At 42.2% G+C, this 14878-nt stretch overlaps 1 protein-coding gene across 4 annotated transcripts in view; it reads left to right on the forward strand.

Moving 5' to 3' along the window:
- PLD1 (phospholipase D1) overlaps nucleotides 1-14878 on the forward strand; it is a 242839-nt gene that overhangs the window by 104669 nt on the left and 123292 nt on the right. For all 4 annotated transcript variants that reach the window (XM_058661105.1, XM_058661104.1, XM_058661106.1 and 1 more), the window contains 2 exons: nucleotides 4275-4333; nucleotides 5180-5272. In XM_058661105.1, coding sequence (XP_058517088.1) covers nucleotides 4275-4333; nucleotides 5180-5272 — 152 coding nt within the window. The remainder of the gene's footprint in view (nucleotides 1-4274; nucleotides 4334-5179; nucleotides 5273-14878) is intronic.

Consider the following 14878-nt stretch of genomic DNA (forward strand, 5'->3'; position numbering starts at 1 on the left):
ACGTTAGCAAGGAGCTGGATCTGAAGTGGAGCAGCTGGGACTCAAACTGGTGCCAGTGTTAGATGCTGGAATTGCTAGGTGTTGTTTAACATGTTATACCACAATACTGGACCCTAGATTCTAATGCACTTTATTTATGAGATAGAGGAAGATCTCCCACTTACAGGTTCACTCCTTGAATTCCCACAGTGGTTGGGGCCGGGCTAGGTCAAAGCCAGGTCTTCCAGATGGGTGGCAGCTGTCTTACTATGGAGCTATCATTGCTCCTTCCTAGAGTCTGCATTGGCACGAAGCTCTAGTCAGGCATCAGAGCCAGGAATCCCAGCCAGGTTCTCTGACGAGATGTGAGCATCTTGGCCACTAGGCTAAGTTTCTTCCCTTCAGGTTGAAAATGTTCATTTTAAGTATTTTTCCAGTGGTAAAAATATTTTCCTAGTTAAACCATGTTGTGTTTAGGAATTCCAGTGTGCCTTAGAAACAGTTCTGTTGGAAGAGAAAGCCGTAAGAAGCCACTGAATAGGTTAAACTCTCATTTCTTCTTCTTCTTTTTAAATTACTTATTTGGGAAGTAGGGAGAAAGAGAAATGTGGACAAAGAGACAGCCAGACAGAAAATGCAACATCTGCTGGATCTTCTCTAATACCCACAACAGCTGGATCATGAACGCAAACCAGGTCTCCCATGTGGAGGTCAAGAACCCCATTACTTGAGCCTTTCTTCTCATTTCTGATGGCTATTGAGATATTCCCCCCAGCAGTCGAATTCTACAAAATGATTTAAATATAAACTGCAATATGATGCATGTCAGTTCTCTAATTTATTGCTTTCAAACTAAATGTATTCTGGCCAAAGATTAGATTTACAGGCCCTCCTGTCATATTTCTAAATTAAATTAGCAACTATGTGTTTCTTTTGATAAATATGAAAAAATTAAAATAAAACAACATGATGACAGTAAAGTTTACCTACACATAATATAAAAAATTCCGCTCTGAAATTATAAAGCAAAACTACTTTAAGTTAATTCACACCCTTAAATTGAAAGAATCACGAGTAAGATAAGGTCAAGAGACTAGACGGGGTAGAACCTTTACCATAATACATCCAGATCTGAAACTTCAGCAAGTGCTTGAGATGACTTTTATTACCTGGTGAATTTGAGAACTGAAGTCAAATTCCATGATCAGCTTAAAAATGTTATTATTTTAAGAAGCGGAGAGAGGGGCAGATCTTTGGCCTAGCAATGAAGATGCCAGTTAGAATGTCTGTCCTTGTGTTGGAATGTTTGGATTTGCTACCAGGCTTCAGCCAGTTCCTGCTCCTCACTCCAGGGAGACTTGTGATGGTGCTGCAGGTGGCTTCCTGCCACTCATGTGGGAGACCCACATTGTTTTCCAAAACTCCTGGTTTTGGCCCAGCACAGTACCCGCTGTTGGCGGTACTTGGAGAGTGAATCAGCGTGGGAAAATGCACAGCCCCTGTTTCTCTGCACTTCTCAAATAAATAAATCACTGAGAATGTGAAGGTGGTGTAGGTTTTTTTTATCATGGTGTTGCTAGTGGATTTAGCTGAAGTCATTGGGGTAGATGTTCAAGCACTGGCCATTTCATTTCCTTAAATGGCTTTTAACACTGGACATGGACAGTTCTTTCCTTTTCTTTTCCGTGGCCAGTAAGTCAGATGGCACTCAACTACATTTTCTTCCTTTTTTCCCCTTTTATCCTCTTAGAGTTGTGAAAAGCAGAGCATCATGGTACTGTAGTGGATTTAGTGTCAGATGCAGAACCTTCGCAATGACTATAATTCCTTTACTGTCCTTACACACTTGTAAGATGGGGTACATGGACTTCATGCTTCCTTTAGGCATAGCTCTGTTACAAATAGCACAAATCCAACTGAGTTGTAGAAATCACATTCAAGAAGTGTTCAACAGAAGCTCCTTTTGTGTTCTGAAATTACATCTGTGCTGCCTATAGTATAGAGCCCACCAGTTGGAGATTTTAATTGGTAACTGGAAAATTCTTGTCTTCTAGAGAATTGAAAGGGAGGATAAAGGACAGTCAAAGTGCTATTTTGAAATTTAGGATTAACATCTGGAGGTAAAACAGAATACATGAATTCCTTGAGAAGGCCCTCACCCGTTAGCATGTTAGCCCTAATTGGAAGTGAATCATTTAACTTGCGTGACTCGGAGTCCTTATCTCACAGTGAGTCACTTGAAGCCTTGAAGACTCCCACAGATCAATAAGACTGAGCTCACTTTTGCTCACTGTGTAGGATGAGTAGCTTTAACTTGAGGGGAAGGGTAGGTCAAGGGCAAAGAAGAGTGGTACTGACTTGAGCGGCTGTGCCAAGTGAAGGGACATGTTTTCTCCCTTAGATTGAGTCTTGTGGGCTGGGAGAGGGAGTGCTGAGCTCTGCATTCAACCTCCCAGTTTCCTCTGTAGATGTCTTCTTTGCCCCTTGTGCCCTTGCTAAGATTTGCCCAAGATGGCAGCCTTTCCTGGAGGTTGTGAGCCTCTTCGCCTCACTGCACAACTGCCCAACTAAATGCTCCTCTCCTGCTTGCATCTGGACATTGCCTTTTGACCACCTACTGGGAGACACTTGCAGCTTTTTTTTTTAAAACAGTAAGATATTTCCAATCACATTTCAAACTGATTTTGTTAAATTACATTGACAAGCCTAGATCAGATATCACCTTCTTAGTGATGTGGTATCAGCTCGGAAGTTGTAGTTGCGCATACTCTGTAATGGTAACATAGTCATGTGTCACTGGTCTGGTTTATTCCAAAGCATGTTGTTGATGTGGAGTGTTTCCCATGTCTGATCCCCTCTGCATGCTTCCTGGTGCTGGAAGCACCTGTTTCTTGTTCATTTTGTCTATCTTCCTCCCCCACCCCCCGACCTTTACATGCCTCCCTCCCTCTGTCTCTCTCTCTCTCTCTCATTCCTATCAAGTCCATTATTGTCATGACCTAAAGACCATTGGCAGATGATCTGGGTTCACTGTTGGATGCTTTAAGTACAAGTCTATGCATCATGAACAATATTGTGTCTAACTCCACTTGTTTCAAGAATAGCTTGAGATAAAACTCTTATGTTTGTGAAATACTGCATTCTTCTCATTCCTTTTGAATGGCTGCACCTCCCTGTTTGCAGTTACCTCTTCCCTAGCTACAGTATGCAGTGGACTTCATTAGAGTAGGATCGGTATGAGATGACTGATTGCTTTTTTTAGCTTAGTTTTCAGAAGATTGGTTTGGTATAACTTGATTTTAAATCTGTCCTTTGCTGGTTCTGTGAATTTGGACAACTGAAGCTCTTTTAGCCAGAGGTTGGTGAACAGGAGCCCATGCATGACATTGAGCTGACCACCCTATTTTGTATTCTCATGAGCTAAGATAAGTTTTTGGTTTTCTTATTGGTTGAAAAAAGTTAAAATACTGTAATAATGCTTAGTCTCTGATTTAAACATTTTTTATTTTTAATTTTGAATGTTCTGATACAATTCCATGATTCTTTAACAAAATAAAATGCTCACTTGTGCTATAATCACATTTTTTTACCCAATGGGAAAATGATAACTGTCTCTAAAAGTTTCAGCTTGAAAAGTTCTCAAAACTGTGCCAACTCCCACTAAACATTCACTAAATGCTAGCCACAGCTGTGGTGATTATAATATTTATAGTTGGCAGGTATTTGGTAACTTACATAGTGAAGGCAGGCCTACAATTGTCTCCCCTTGAACTCATTAAAAATATGTTTTGCCTCCCAGTCTCAGTAACCTGTCTTGCCATGTTATTTCCCATGACCTTTTCGTTGTTCTTGCCTTAACCCAACTGTACATTGTATCTCCCTCTTACAGCTTCTGTTTTATTTGCTCCTTCATGTCTCATTTCCACATGCCAAATTGGGTCCTTCTTCCACAACTTTCCCCAATATCATGATTACCATGTACTCTTCTTATTTTGTGCATGTAGTACAGCCAAAGCTCCTCCTCCCAAACAAAAGCATTGGGAGTCAGCTTTCCTTGGCCTTGTTGAACACTTTGTTTCTACATGATTGGGTACGTACCTATCACTTTATTGGTGTGTTATTTACTTACATGCCTCTCATTAGCACTTCTTTGCTACAACACTATGGTTCTTAAACTATGTAACCTAGAATGTACCAAAGACAGTGTTATGCATAGCCTATTTTCAATACAAAATTTTTATTTGCCAAAAAAAGTTTCCTTTTTGAAGTGTGAATTTCCTTTTGCTTGTTTTCAGACAGAATTCCTTGATATAAGCCAGCTGTCTTTCATCCATGACTTGGGACCAAAGGGCATGTAAGTCTCAGTGTTGGGCCTTGAAAGAAAATATGAAAGTTAATAAGTATTCATATTTGATTTAGTGACATGCCATGGTGATGGAACCTCCTGGCTTTCCTGCAAGTTCTGCCCCTTAAGAGAACTACAACAACTGGGATGAGGGGAGATCTGCTTGCCTAACACAGGCTGTCTCTGACAGTAGACCATGGTGGCACCTGGTTTATTGTCTTTCCCATTCCCTTAACGCACACATTGCCTCGCATCTAACAGTCAGAGGGTTCATTACGGAAGTCAGTAAGTGAAGTACTTTTTAACATAAGCTCTTTAAGAACATTGTTGGAAGTTAAGTGTCATGTTTAGCCATTGTTATTGCTTTTCCAAAGTTGTTACTGCTTTCAAAACTAGTATTCCTTAAAAGTAGAAATTTCTCACTATTGATCCTTTATTCTACCACTGTGGGCATGGTTTGCTGGCTAGCAGCCAAGGGAGGTGCATAAAGAGCTGGATGAGCTCCATCATGGCCTGGCCTGTGTCACAGCTAACCTATCCCAGCACAGGGTCTTTTTAGGTTTTCCAGATGACAAAGGGGAGCACTTGGCATTCAGAGCCAGCCTCAACACTGCTCAATACACAGCATGATTGTGTTGCGTCAAATGCCAAAGAACTATGTATGGCCAGTTTTTTTCAAGGTTATCTATTGTATTATCAAACTTGACCAAAATGACACCAGACTATTTGAGGGTGAAAGAGGAAAGGATGGGGAGGAAAATCATGTGAGAACAACTTTATTCTAAGTTGTGAGTTGTACAGCTAGGCTTGAGTTGGAAATTTGATGATGATTGGTTAACATAATGTTTCTTTCAGAGAAGGTATGATAATGAAAAGATCTGGAGGACACAGAATCCCAGGTTTGAACTGCTGTGGTCATGGAAGAGCCTGCTACCGTTGGTCCAAAAGGTAGGCCCTAGGAGTTGCCTATGAGTTTTTTTTGTTTTGTTTTTGTTTTTTAATTTTGTATACTGGATATTTAGTGATTTTTTTGCATGCCAGGTTTAAGATCTAATAAACCCTTTAAAAACCATGACAGAGCCAATTTCAAATATTTTTAAATCCAAGTTACAGTATTTATTTAAGTCTGGAACTTATTGGTAGAGAATACAAGCAACATTTCTAAAAACTCAGTGAATGTGTGTTTGACATTGGGGCAGTCAAGGAAGATGTACAGATGGCCAGTAGGCAGAGGGGAAAAAATGTACAACATCGTAAGCTAGTAGGTGGATGTAGAGAAGATCCACAAGAAAGTGCCATTTCATAGCCCCTTAATGGTGTTAATCAAGACAGAGAAAAACAAATATTGGTAAGGATGCAGACAAGTTGGGACCCTCAGCTATTGCTGAAGGAAATGTGAAATGCTGCAGCCACTTGGGAAACAGCCTGACAGTTCTTCATATTATTGAATGTACAGTGCCCCTACGCCCCAACAGTTGCAGTCCTAGGTACTCAGGTGAGATAACCTGGGGGAAAAAAGTCTGCATGTGAGCTTACCAGAACAGCAGCATTTGTATAATCCAAAAGAAGTAGAAAGAACTCAAATGTCCATGGCTTGAGAGGATGAGCACAGTTGCAGTGGAAGAGGATTAAACGTAAAAAGGGATGCATCCTGCTGACGGGGTGAGATTTCTTCTGGGAGTGCTGAAAAGGTTCTGAAATTAGATGGTAGCGATGGAACTTTGTGAATGTGCTAAAAGCCACACAATCCTATGTTTTTATGTGTATGAAAATTATATCAGATATAAAATTTAAATTTTTTTATAAAGAAAGGAGAATGACATCCTGATGCAGGCTGCCACATAGATGAGATATCATGCTAAGTTTAAGAAAAAAAGGAGCTACAAAAGCCATGTCTTTCAGGATCCCAAGGGTAGACTAGATAAACCTGTAGACTTGGTAGTAAATAGATTTGCAGAGTTGTTTTTGCTAATTAAATTCTGCTGTTAGATATAGGATTTTATGGAGAAAGAAAACGTCCTAGAATTAGATAGTGGTGATGTTGTACCACTTTTCAAATATACTGAAAACCACTGATGACAAGTACTGTTTCTCTTTTGTTCATCGTAGACAATAATAACTGCTTCTCCAATGATAATATACTGGGATTGAAAAAATATTAAAACACTTTAAAAAGCAGATGTCAATATTTTCTATCTACATAGGACTACATTTTCCAATGTGAAAAGAAATGTAGTGATATGTAAATAATGAAATGTTTAAGGGAATAAAATTAATAGTGTCTATTTTTAAGCATACTTATTTAAAATGCACTGCTGCTAAGAAATACCATTGGGTTGGGTTTTTGCTCACTGAATTTTGAAGGGTAGAAGAAAATAAAACTTAAACAAATAGAGGAAATAGCATTGTAGTGTAGTGGGCAAAGCTGCTGCCTTCACTGCTGGCATTCCTGTGGACGCTTGTTCGAAACCTAGCTGCTCCACTTCTTTTTTTTTTTTTAGATTTATTTTTATTGGAAAGGCAGATTTACAGAGCAGAGAGACAGAGAGAAAGGTCTTTCACCTGCTGGTTCATTCCGCAAGTGCTCTCAACGGTCGGAGCTGAGCTGATCAGGAGCCAGGAAATTCTTTTGGGTCTCCCATGTGGATGCAGGGTCCCAAGGTCTTGGGCTGTCCTTGACTGCTTTCCCAGGCCACAAGAAGGGAGCCGGAAAGAAAATGGAGCAGCCGGGATTAGAACCAGCATCCATGTAGTATCCTGGTGTATGCAATGTGAGAACTTCAGCCACTAGGCTACTGTGCTGGGTTCACTACTCTACTTCTTATCCAGCTCCCTATTAATGCACCTGGGAAAGCAGGAGAGGATGGCCCAAGTCCTAGTAACTTGCACCCATTTTGGGGACCCAGATGGGGATCCTAACTCCTAGTTCCTGGGTTTGGCCTACCCAGCCTTGGCTATAATGGCCATTTGGGTAATCAGCCAATGGATGGACAATCTTTTTATATATCATTCATATATATATATATATATATATATATATATATATATATATATATATATATAATATATGATATATATACTATATGATATATATAGTATATATATCATATATATATTTATCCTATTCTCCCTCTCTTTCCCTCCCCTTTCCTCTCTGTCTGCATTACTGCCTTTGAAATAAAATAAAAATAACTTTAAAAAAGTATTAAAAACCCAGAGATGGAAACTTTTAGTTAGAACTTACTGAGATGAAAACAACAATATGCTAGGAAGAAACAATTGCTTTCACATAACCTCTCTTACTTGTATTAACTCAGAATACATTGTATGACAAAGAAACTCCATTAGCAATATCTTGTCACCCCAGATTGTACAGAAGCCCCAGGATACTGAGGCCAAATGCCAAGCAGGAGGACATGGGTGAGTGTTACAGACTTCTTCAGCACCCAGGACTCTGCGGAGAGCCTGTGTGCCGGGCCACTTAGTAGTGTTACAGGCCCAAGGGACACCGGAGAGCCGTCAGGGGTCCAATTCTCTCCCACCCAAGTTGGGATGCTTCCTCCTGTGCTCCTGGCAGACTCACAGCCCAGCTGCCCATCCCAAAGGGCATAACAGTGCATCCTCTCTGACTTTCTTCAATGCTGTCCCTCCTGGCTGCTGCCTCCCAATACCACATCCCTAAGGAGCGTCTTTATCTCACAGTTTACGTTTAGGACAACCCAACTTTAGGCATGCACTCAAGGTTGTGCTCCAGCCACTGGGATAGCAGTAAAGAAGACAAAATCCCTGCCCCATGGAACTCTGAGTCTTTGCAAGAATGCTGGCAGTAAGCTAACTGGCAGGTGCTTAAGTTATATCAATGAAGGCCATGATAAGGGCCTTGAAGTTGAGGAAAAGGGCGCTGGGGTATTGCGTGTTTGGGGACAGGCAGAGAGGGGAGGCTTTAGCCCCAGGAGTCAAGGAAAGGCCTCCTGAGGAAGTGACTTTTGGGTTAGTCTGTAAAAGCAGCAAGAGACCAGGGCAAATGGGCAGAGCTTACGTAGAGAAAGCTGCTCACTCTTTATTTAGCCTCAGTCACATTGTGCTTCAAGCACGATAGCCTGGAAAGATAGGATCCTACCTGAAATGAAATGTGGCACCTTCTTAAGTTGGGAAAATCTTCCTGTGCAGATTAAAGCTGGGGTTCCGTATTAACAAGTATTTTCTGATTCCTATCTGTGGGATTTAAAATATCAAAAATCATATATAGAAGATAAAGTGTGCCTGGAAAAATTAGAAAGTTTCTCATGGAAGACATTGGTGTCTAAATGGGAGTTACTTCTACAGGTGCAACTCATATTGAAATTTCATTTGAGAAGCGAAGGAGATGAGCAGGGAGGGATGGGAAGAAAGAGTGACATGCATTCTCACTCTTGGTGTGCTCCCCCAAAGTCCTCCTCTCCCCCAGGAACTGGTGATGAGTATGAATATAGTATTTTTATTTTTAAAGATTTATTTATTTTATTGGAAAGGCAGATTTACAGAGAGAAGAGATACAGAGAGAAAGATCTTTTATCCATTGGTTCACTCCCCAAGTGACCACAACAGCCGGAGCTGAGTCTGTGTGAAGCCAGGAGCCAGGAGCTTCTTCCAGGTCTCCCATTCCGGTACAGGGTCCCAATGCTTCGGGCCATCCTTCTCTGCTTTCCCAGGCCACAGGCAGGGAGCTGGATGGGAAGAAGAGTTCCAGGACACGATCCGACTTTCATATGGGATGCCAGCACTTGCAAGTTGAGAATTTAGCCACTAAGCCATTGTGCTGGGCTCAGGAATATAATCTTGTTTCACACAGGGAATGACAGGATTCTATTCTCTCTGCCATCATCCCTGCCTCTCAGCATCTTCCCTAGCAGGAAGCTGGAGCCTGGAGCCAGGGAAGGGATCACTGGAGGGACTTTGACATGGCATGTAGCATCTGAACTACTAGATTAGCACTTACCCCTCATCCCAGGCTGTTTGCACCTGTTGAAAAAAACATTCTCATCACTTACTTGTTCTTTTTCAATAAGTTGGGGAAAGGCCAGCAGCAGGATTCTACCTTAGTTAAGGGAAAGGTGAAAAAAAAAAAGGAAAAACAAAGGCCACAAATGTTTCTTCTCATGATGTTAAACATCTACAGAAACAAGGCATTTATTGGACATTCTCTGTACCTGATAGTGGGCTAGATTTTGTGGTTTTCTTCTCAGTGTCTTAAAACAAGAGGATGTATAGATGTTGAGAAATAAACTTTGTCATTACTGTGCAATGAGCTCTTCCATTCAAGTAAAATTTTTAGATAGTGACAGTATCTACATGTTTTCCCTCTACTCCCCGGGACCCATTTGCACCACTGTTAGGTAGAAGGGTGCTGTGCCACGAGCTTTGCACTGGGTGCTAGGGAATTATTGTAGTTGAGGACAGACAACAGTGAACATGTCATTCATCCCTTATCTCACAGATACCACTCCCTAGTGCAGGGGACAGAGAACAGACCAGTCAGTGCTTCCAGATGCGTTACAAAGAAGCGGAAACAGCAGCCTGAAGGCATGGAGGAGTTGGGGCTGGAGGACAGCAGTTTTGACTGGAGTAACTTCCTGGGAGGGGCATCCACGAGCAGAGGTCTTATGAATAAGACAGACTGGCCACAAGAGGACCTGGAAGGATTGATGGGCAGAGGAGAAGCAGATACAGAAACCCGGAGTGTAACCAACTTGGAATCAGAGCACACGTAGAGAGATGAGGCTAGAGTGGGCAAGCAGAGCTGGAATCAGTATCCAGGGGGTTGACTGGAGGGCTCTAAGCCAGTTTGCTTTGGTATTCAATGGCTATTGCAGTGTACAAAAAGAATGTATGTACAGAGAGAAGCCATGACCTTGTGTGTTCGTGCAGCAGCCAGTGGAGAAGAACTCAGTATTTTCAGGTGTCCTCATGTGACAGCGCAGAGCAGAGGAGGAAACTTGCACAGAGGCTGCAAGGTGAATGACACTCCTTGGAGTTGTGTAGTGCCCTGGCTGCCAATATACACAGCCATCTCCTCTCTTTCTTCTTCCTTCCTGTTTCCCTCACCTCTCTCTTTCTCTTTTATTGTTTGTTGTTAAAAGATTTATCTCTCTGTTTGACAGCCAGAGTTACAGAGATAGAGGGAGAGAGGGAGGGAGTGATCTTTGATTCACTGATTTACTCCCTAGATGGTTGCAATGGCCAACACTGGACGAGAGAGAAGCTGGGAGCTTCATTCAGGTCTTACTTCCGCCTGGCAGGAACCCAAGTGCTTGAGCCATCCTCTGTTGCTTTGACCTGGGAAAGGAAGGAAGAGGGGAAGGGGATGGCTGTGTGTATTGGATTGGCAGTGGAACAGCTAGCACGAGAATAGCTTCCATTATGGAATACCAACATCCCAGACAGCAGCTCTATGCACCGTCTCATTTACCAGCTGTTGAACAAAACTATTGATGATACTGCTTCTGTGCAAATTAGGGAAAGGAAGCCTTGCCTGCCCCTGAGCGTGTGTAGCAGGCACCATGCGCATGGCACACCTGCGCTACGTCCTGGTGGCCTGTTTCTTGAGGGCCTGTTTTGCAACCCTCGTTCCTGGATGTTACCCCATGAGCCTGTGTGCTCTGAAGAGCGTTTTTCAAATTCTCAGACTGACGGTGGGAGTTCATTGTGCCAGAATATGGGCTATTTATTGTCATCACACACTGTTGCCTCTGGTGTGGAGCTGTAGTGAGAACTGACTTGAATGCTGTTTATGCTTCACTGCCATCCACAGAGGCGAACTCACTCATCTGGATGATTCGACTGACTTCTCAGGTTGTCACCCCTGTCAGCTAGAGTTATTAAAGCCTATGACTCCTTCCTGGTCAACCACACAACACACCTGTACCAGGCAGCCACTCTTTGCCATACTGTCTACTTTTAACCACGTCTTTGCCATGGATATTTTTATCTCTGAACTCAGAACTCAGCCCTTTGAGAGTTACCAAGTTACCCTGTAATATCATGGCTATATTGCATGTTAAAGGAATTCTTATAAAATGTGTCATGTTGCATCTGGTAATTACTGTTTTTGAAAATTTATTCCACTCTATTGTTCAGTAGTGTTGACATTAGGTTCCAAATCATAAAATACCTTTGGATTTGGTTTGGCGTGGGAATCCCTTTGTTTCTTTCATTTATTCCTTCAATAAGAATACTCCAGGGAACTCAGACTCACTTGGCATGCCACCTCTCTCTTCACATGGCCTTCAGATTTAGGTCTTTACTTCTGTGACCTTGATGTCTCTCCTTTTATCAACCATCTGACGTGTCTTTTATTATAAAATGTTTAGAATCTATCCCACCTCACTCTGTATTAAAAAATAGATGAGTGAAAAGCCACCCATGTAGAAATCAATATATTTGAGTGCATTGAATCCCAAATTATCAAGCCTCTAAAGCATAATATGATTAGCAATTTCAGTAAAGAGGTCTCATCAATTTGTTTTAAATACTAAGTGCCCAAGCTATCGTATTACTAATGTATGTTCAGGTGTTCTATCCTTAACTGTTCCATCATGTACAATCATCCCAAACACTTTATTTAGTCTGATGTATGCTATCATACCCTGTGCTACTTAAAGCAGTTACTATCACTTGATCTTTATACAATTACAGATAAATATGAATATGAGGGTACTTCAATAGGTGTATGGAAAACAAAATTTTAAAAACTCATCTTTTGATACAAAAATCTGTGCATAGTTATTTAACAATACACATTTTTGCAGACTTTTGTGAAGACCATATGTATGCATGAATTTCAGCCCTATTTTGTATCAAAAAGAACTTTTCCTTTATTTTCCATTAAATTATTGAAGCACCTTGTGCCTGATACTGCACAACATGAAAAGCCCTGTTTCTTTCTCTTCCTGTTGTGAGTGTCATGCCCAAATTCTGCACCTGTGCTTGTCACACTATGTTCCTAGAAAAACGAACACCTATGAACTCGAGCAATGCGAAATCTCAGGACCCAGCTGTGTTGCCTGAGAATCTATGTTATGTCAGGATCAGAGCACAGGCCAGCATCTGGCTTAGCAGTGATGCTGCTGGTTGGGATGTGTGCAGCCCATATCAGAGTACCTAAGTTTGAGGCCTGGCTTGGCTCCCACCTCCAGCAACAGGTGATGCCTCAGGAAAATGGTTACCATCTGTACGGGAAACCTAAACTGAGTTCCAAGCTCTGGCTTCAGAGTGGCCCTGCCCTAGTAACAGCAGGCGTTAGGACAGTGTACCAGCAGATAAGAATTCTCTTTCTCGCCACTGCTCTATAAATAGAATCAGTCCATTTAAAAAAATGGAGTACAGGACCCGGCATGGTAGCCTAATGGCTAACATCATCACCTTGCATGTACCAAGATCCCACTTGGGTGCTTGTTCCAATCCTGGCAACCCCGCTTCCCATCCAGCTCCCTGCTTGTGACATGGGAAAGCAGTCGAGGATGGCCCAAAGCTTTGGGACCCTACTCCCACCTGGGAGACCAGAGGAGGCTCCTGGCTCCTGACTTCAGATCGACTCAGCTGTGGTCGTTACAGCCACTTGGGGAGTGAACCGGCAGATGGCAGATCTTCCTCTCTGTGTCTCCTCCTCCCTGTATATCTGACTTTCCAATGAAAATAAGTAAATAAATCTTAAAAACTGAAGTACAAGAAGAGTTGCTGCCTTGTTGCAGTCACTTGCTGCCCTGCCATGCTATACCTTTTGTCTCTGTCTCTCTGAAATGTAGGTCCAATGCTAAGAAGATACTGTAAAACAAATTCTTGGAAAAATGGAATTAAAAGGTAAATTCGTTTTGGTGTCAATCTTTTGAAATCCATGAGTCATTTTTTTTTTGTAATGCATGTTTCTCATGACCTTTTGGTGACATCTTGAATGCACGGATTTCAATTTCTTTTGCACCAAAATAAACATCTTTTAATTTCATTTTCCACAAACTGCTTTGATGTTCCTCCCTATTACTGTCTTTTTACCTTGCCAGAATATGAGATTGCCTTATTCAATGAGCACAATGGTTTTTTTTTAAGATTTATTTTATTTCTTTTGAAAAGTCAGATATACAGAGTGGAGGAAAGACGAAGAAGATCTTCTGTTTGATGATTCACTCCAAAAATGGCCTCAATGGCTGGTGCTGTACCGATCTGAAACTAGGAGCCAGGAACTTCCTTCGGGTCGCCCACACAGGTGCAGGGTCCCAAGACTTTGGGCTGTCTTCGACTGCTTTCCCAGGTCACAGGCAGGGAGCTGGATGGGAAGTAGAGTTGCCAGGATTAGAACTGGTGCCCATATGGGACTTCAGTGTGTTCAAGGAGAGGACTTTAGCTGCTAGGCTACCACGCCGGGCCCTTGTTGTTTTTAAACATCAAAGATTCTTAAGCCTTTTTAATGGCCTAGTAATCTTATTTTCCATTAATATCCCAAGAAATTCTGATTATTAGGTACACTTAAGATGATATATGCTGAGCCCGGCAGCGTGGCTTAGTGGCTTAAGTCTTCGCCTTGAACGCGCCAGGATCCCATGTGGACGCCAGTTCTAATCCCGGCAGCTCCACTTCCCATCCAGCTCCCTGCTTGTGGCCTGGGAAAGCAGTGAAGGACAGCCCAAAGCCTTGGGACTCTGCACCCGTGTAGGAGACCTGGAAGAAGTTCCTGGCTCCAGGCTTTGGATTGGCACAGCACCGGCCATTGCGGCTCACTTGGGGAGTGAATCATCGGACAGAAGATCTTCCTCTCTGTCTCTCCTCCTCTCTGTATATCTGACTTTGTAATAAAATAAATAAATCTTTTTTTAAAAAAAGATGATATATGCTTAACTTTTTGATATCAAACTTATCTTCGTGGCATGGCTTTTAGATCCTCCGTCTGACTGTTGGCCCATTTTCCGCACTTCTGCAGCTCTTCCCCTTCCCCAGCACGGCGGCCACACCAGTTAATCCAGGATATGCAGAGTTTTCACACCGGAGTACCTTAACCCAGTCCTCCTGGGTTGTGAATGTACGTCTTCGCCCTCCCCAAGCTGGGGATTCTTTCTGGAAACAGCCCTTTCTCAGGAAAACGCTATGGCTTTTTGTTCGTGTTCGGGATCGGGTCTTCCTGCTCCACTGCCTTTGTGTTTTCTCTGTAGCACCACCTGTCTTTTCTGGCCTGGATCCCCATTTGTAGCCTACCAGCCTTGTACGGTCCTTTGAGAACGTCTGCATCTGGGTTATCTGTGTTCTGTTTTCATCGGTTCTGACGTTTAGGTTATCACCATGCTTCTGTCATTATGAGCTTCTGACGTTTCTATTTAACTGAATGGAAATACTCTGAGAACTGCTCGTGTCCCATTGAGAATCATTTACTGAAGTGCTTTTAAACCTCAGATAGTTTGAAATGAACCCCAGAATAGGTAGAGTTAGGGATGCCTCGTGGCTGTTTTAAAGGGTGGTTATACTTACTGGAGGATTCATTTCCCCCATTTATGCTAGTTTATTCTAGCAACCATCGTGCATTGCATTCTT

The sequence above is a fragment of the Ochotona princeps genome, chromosome 3, assembly GCF_030435755.1.
Source record: "Ochotona princeps isolate mOchPri1 chromosome 3, mOchPri1.hap1, whole genome shotgun sequence".
Taxonomy (NCBI): Eukaryota; Metazoa; Chordata; class Mammalia; order Lagomorpha; family Ochotonidae; genus Ochotona; species Ochotona princeps.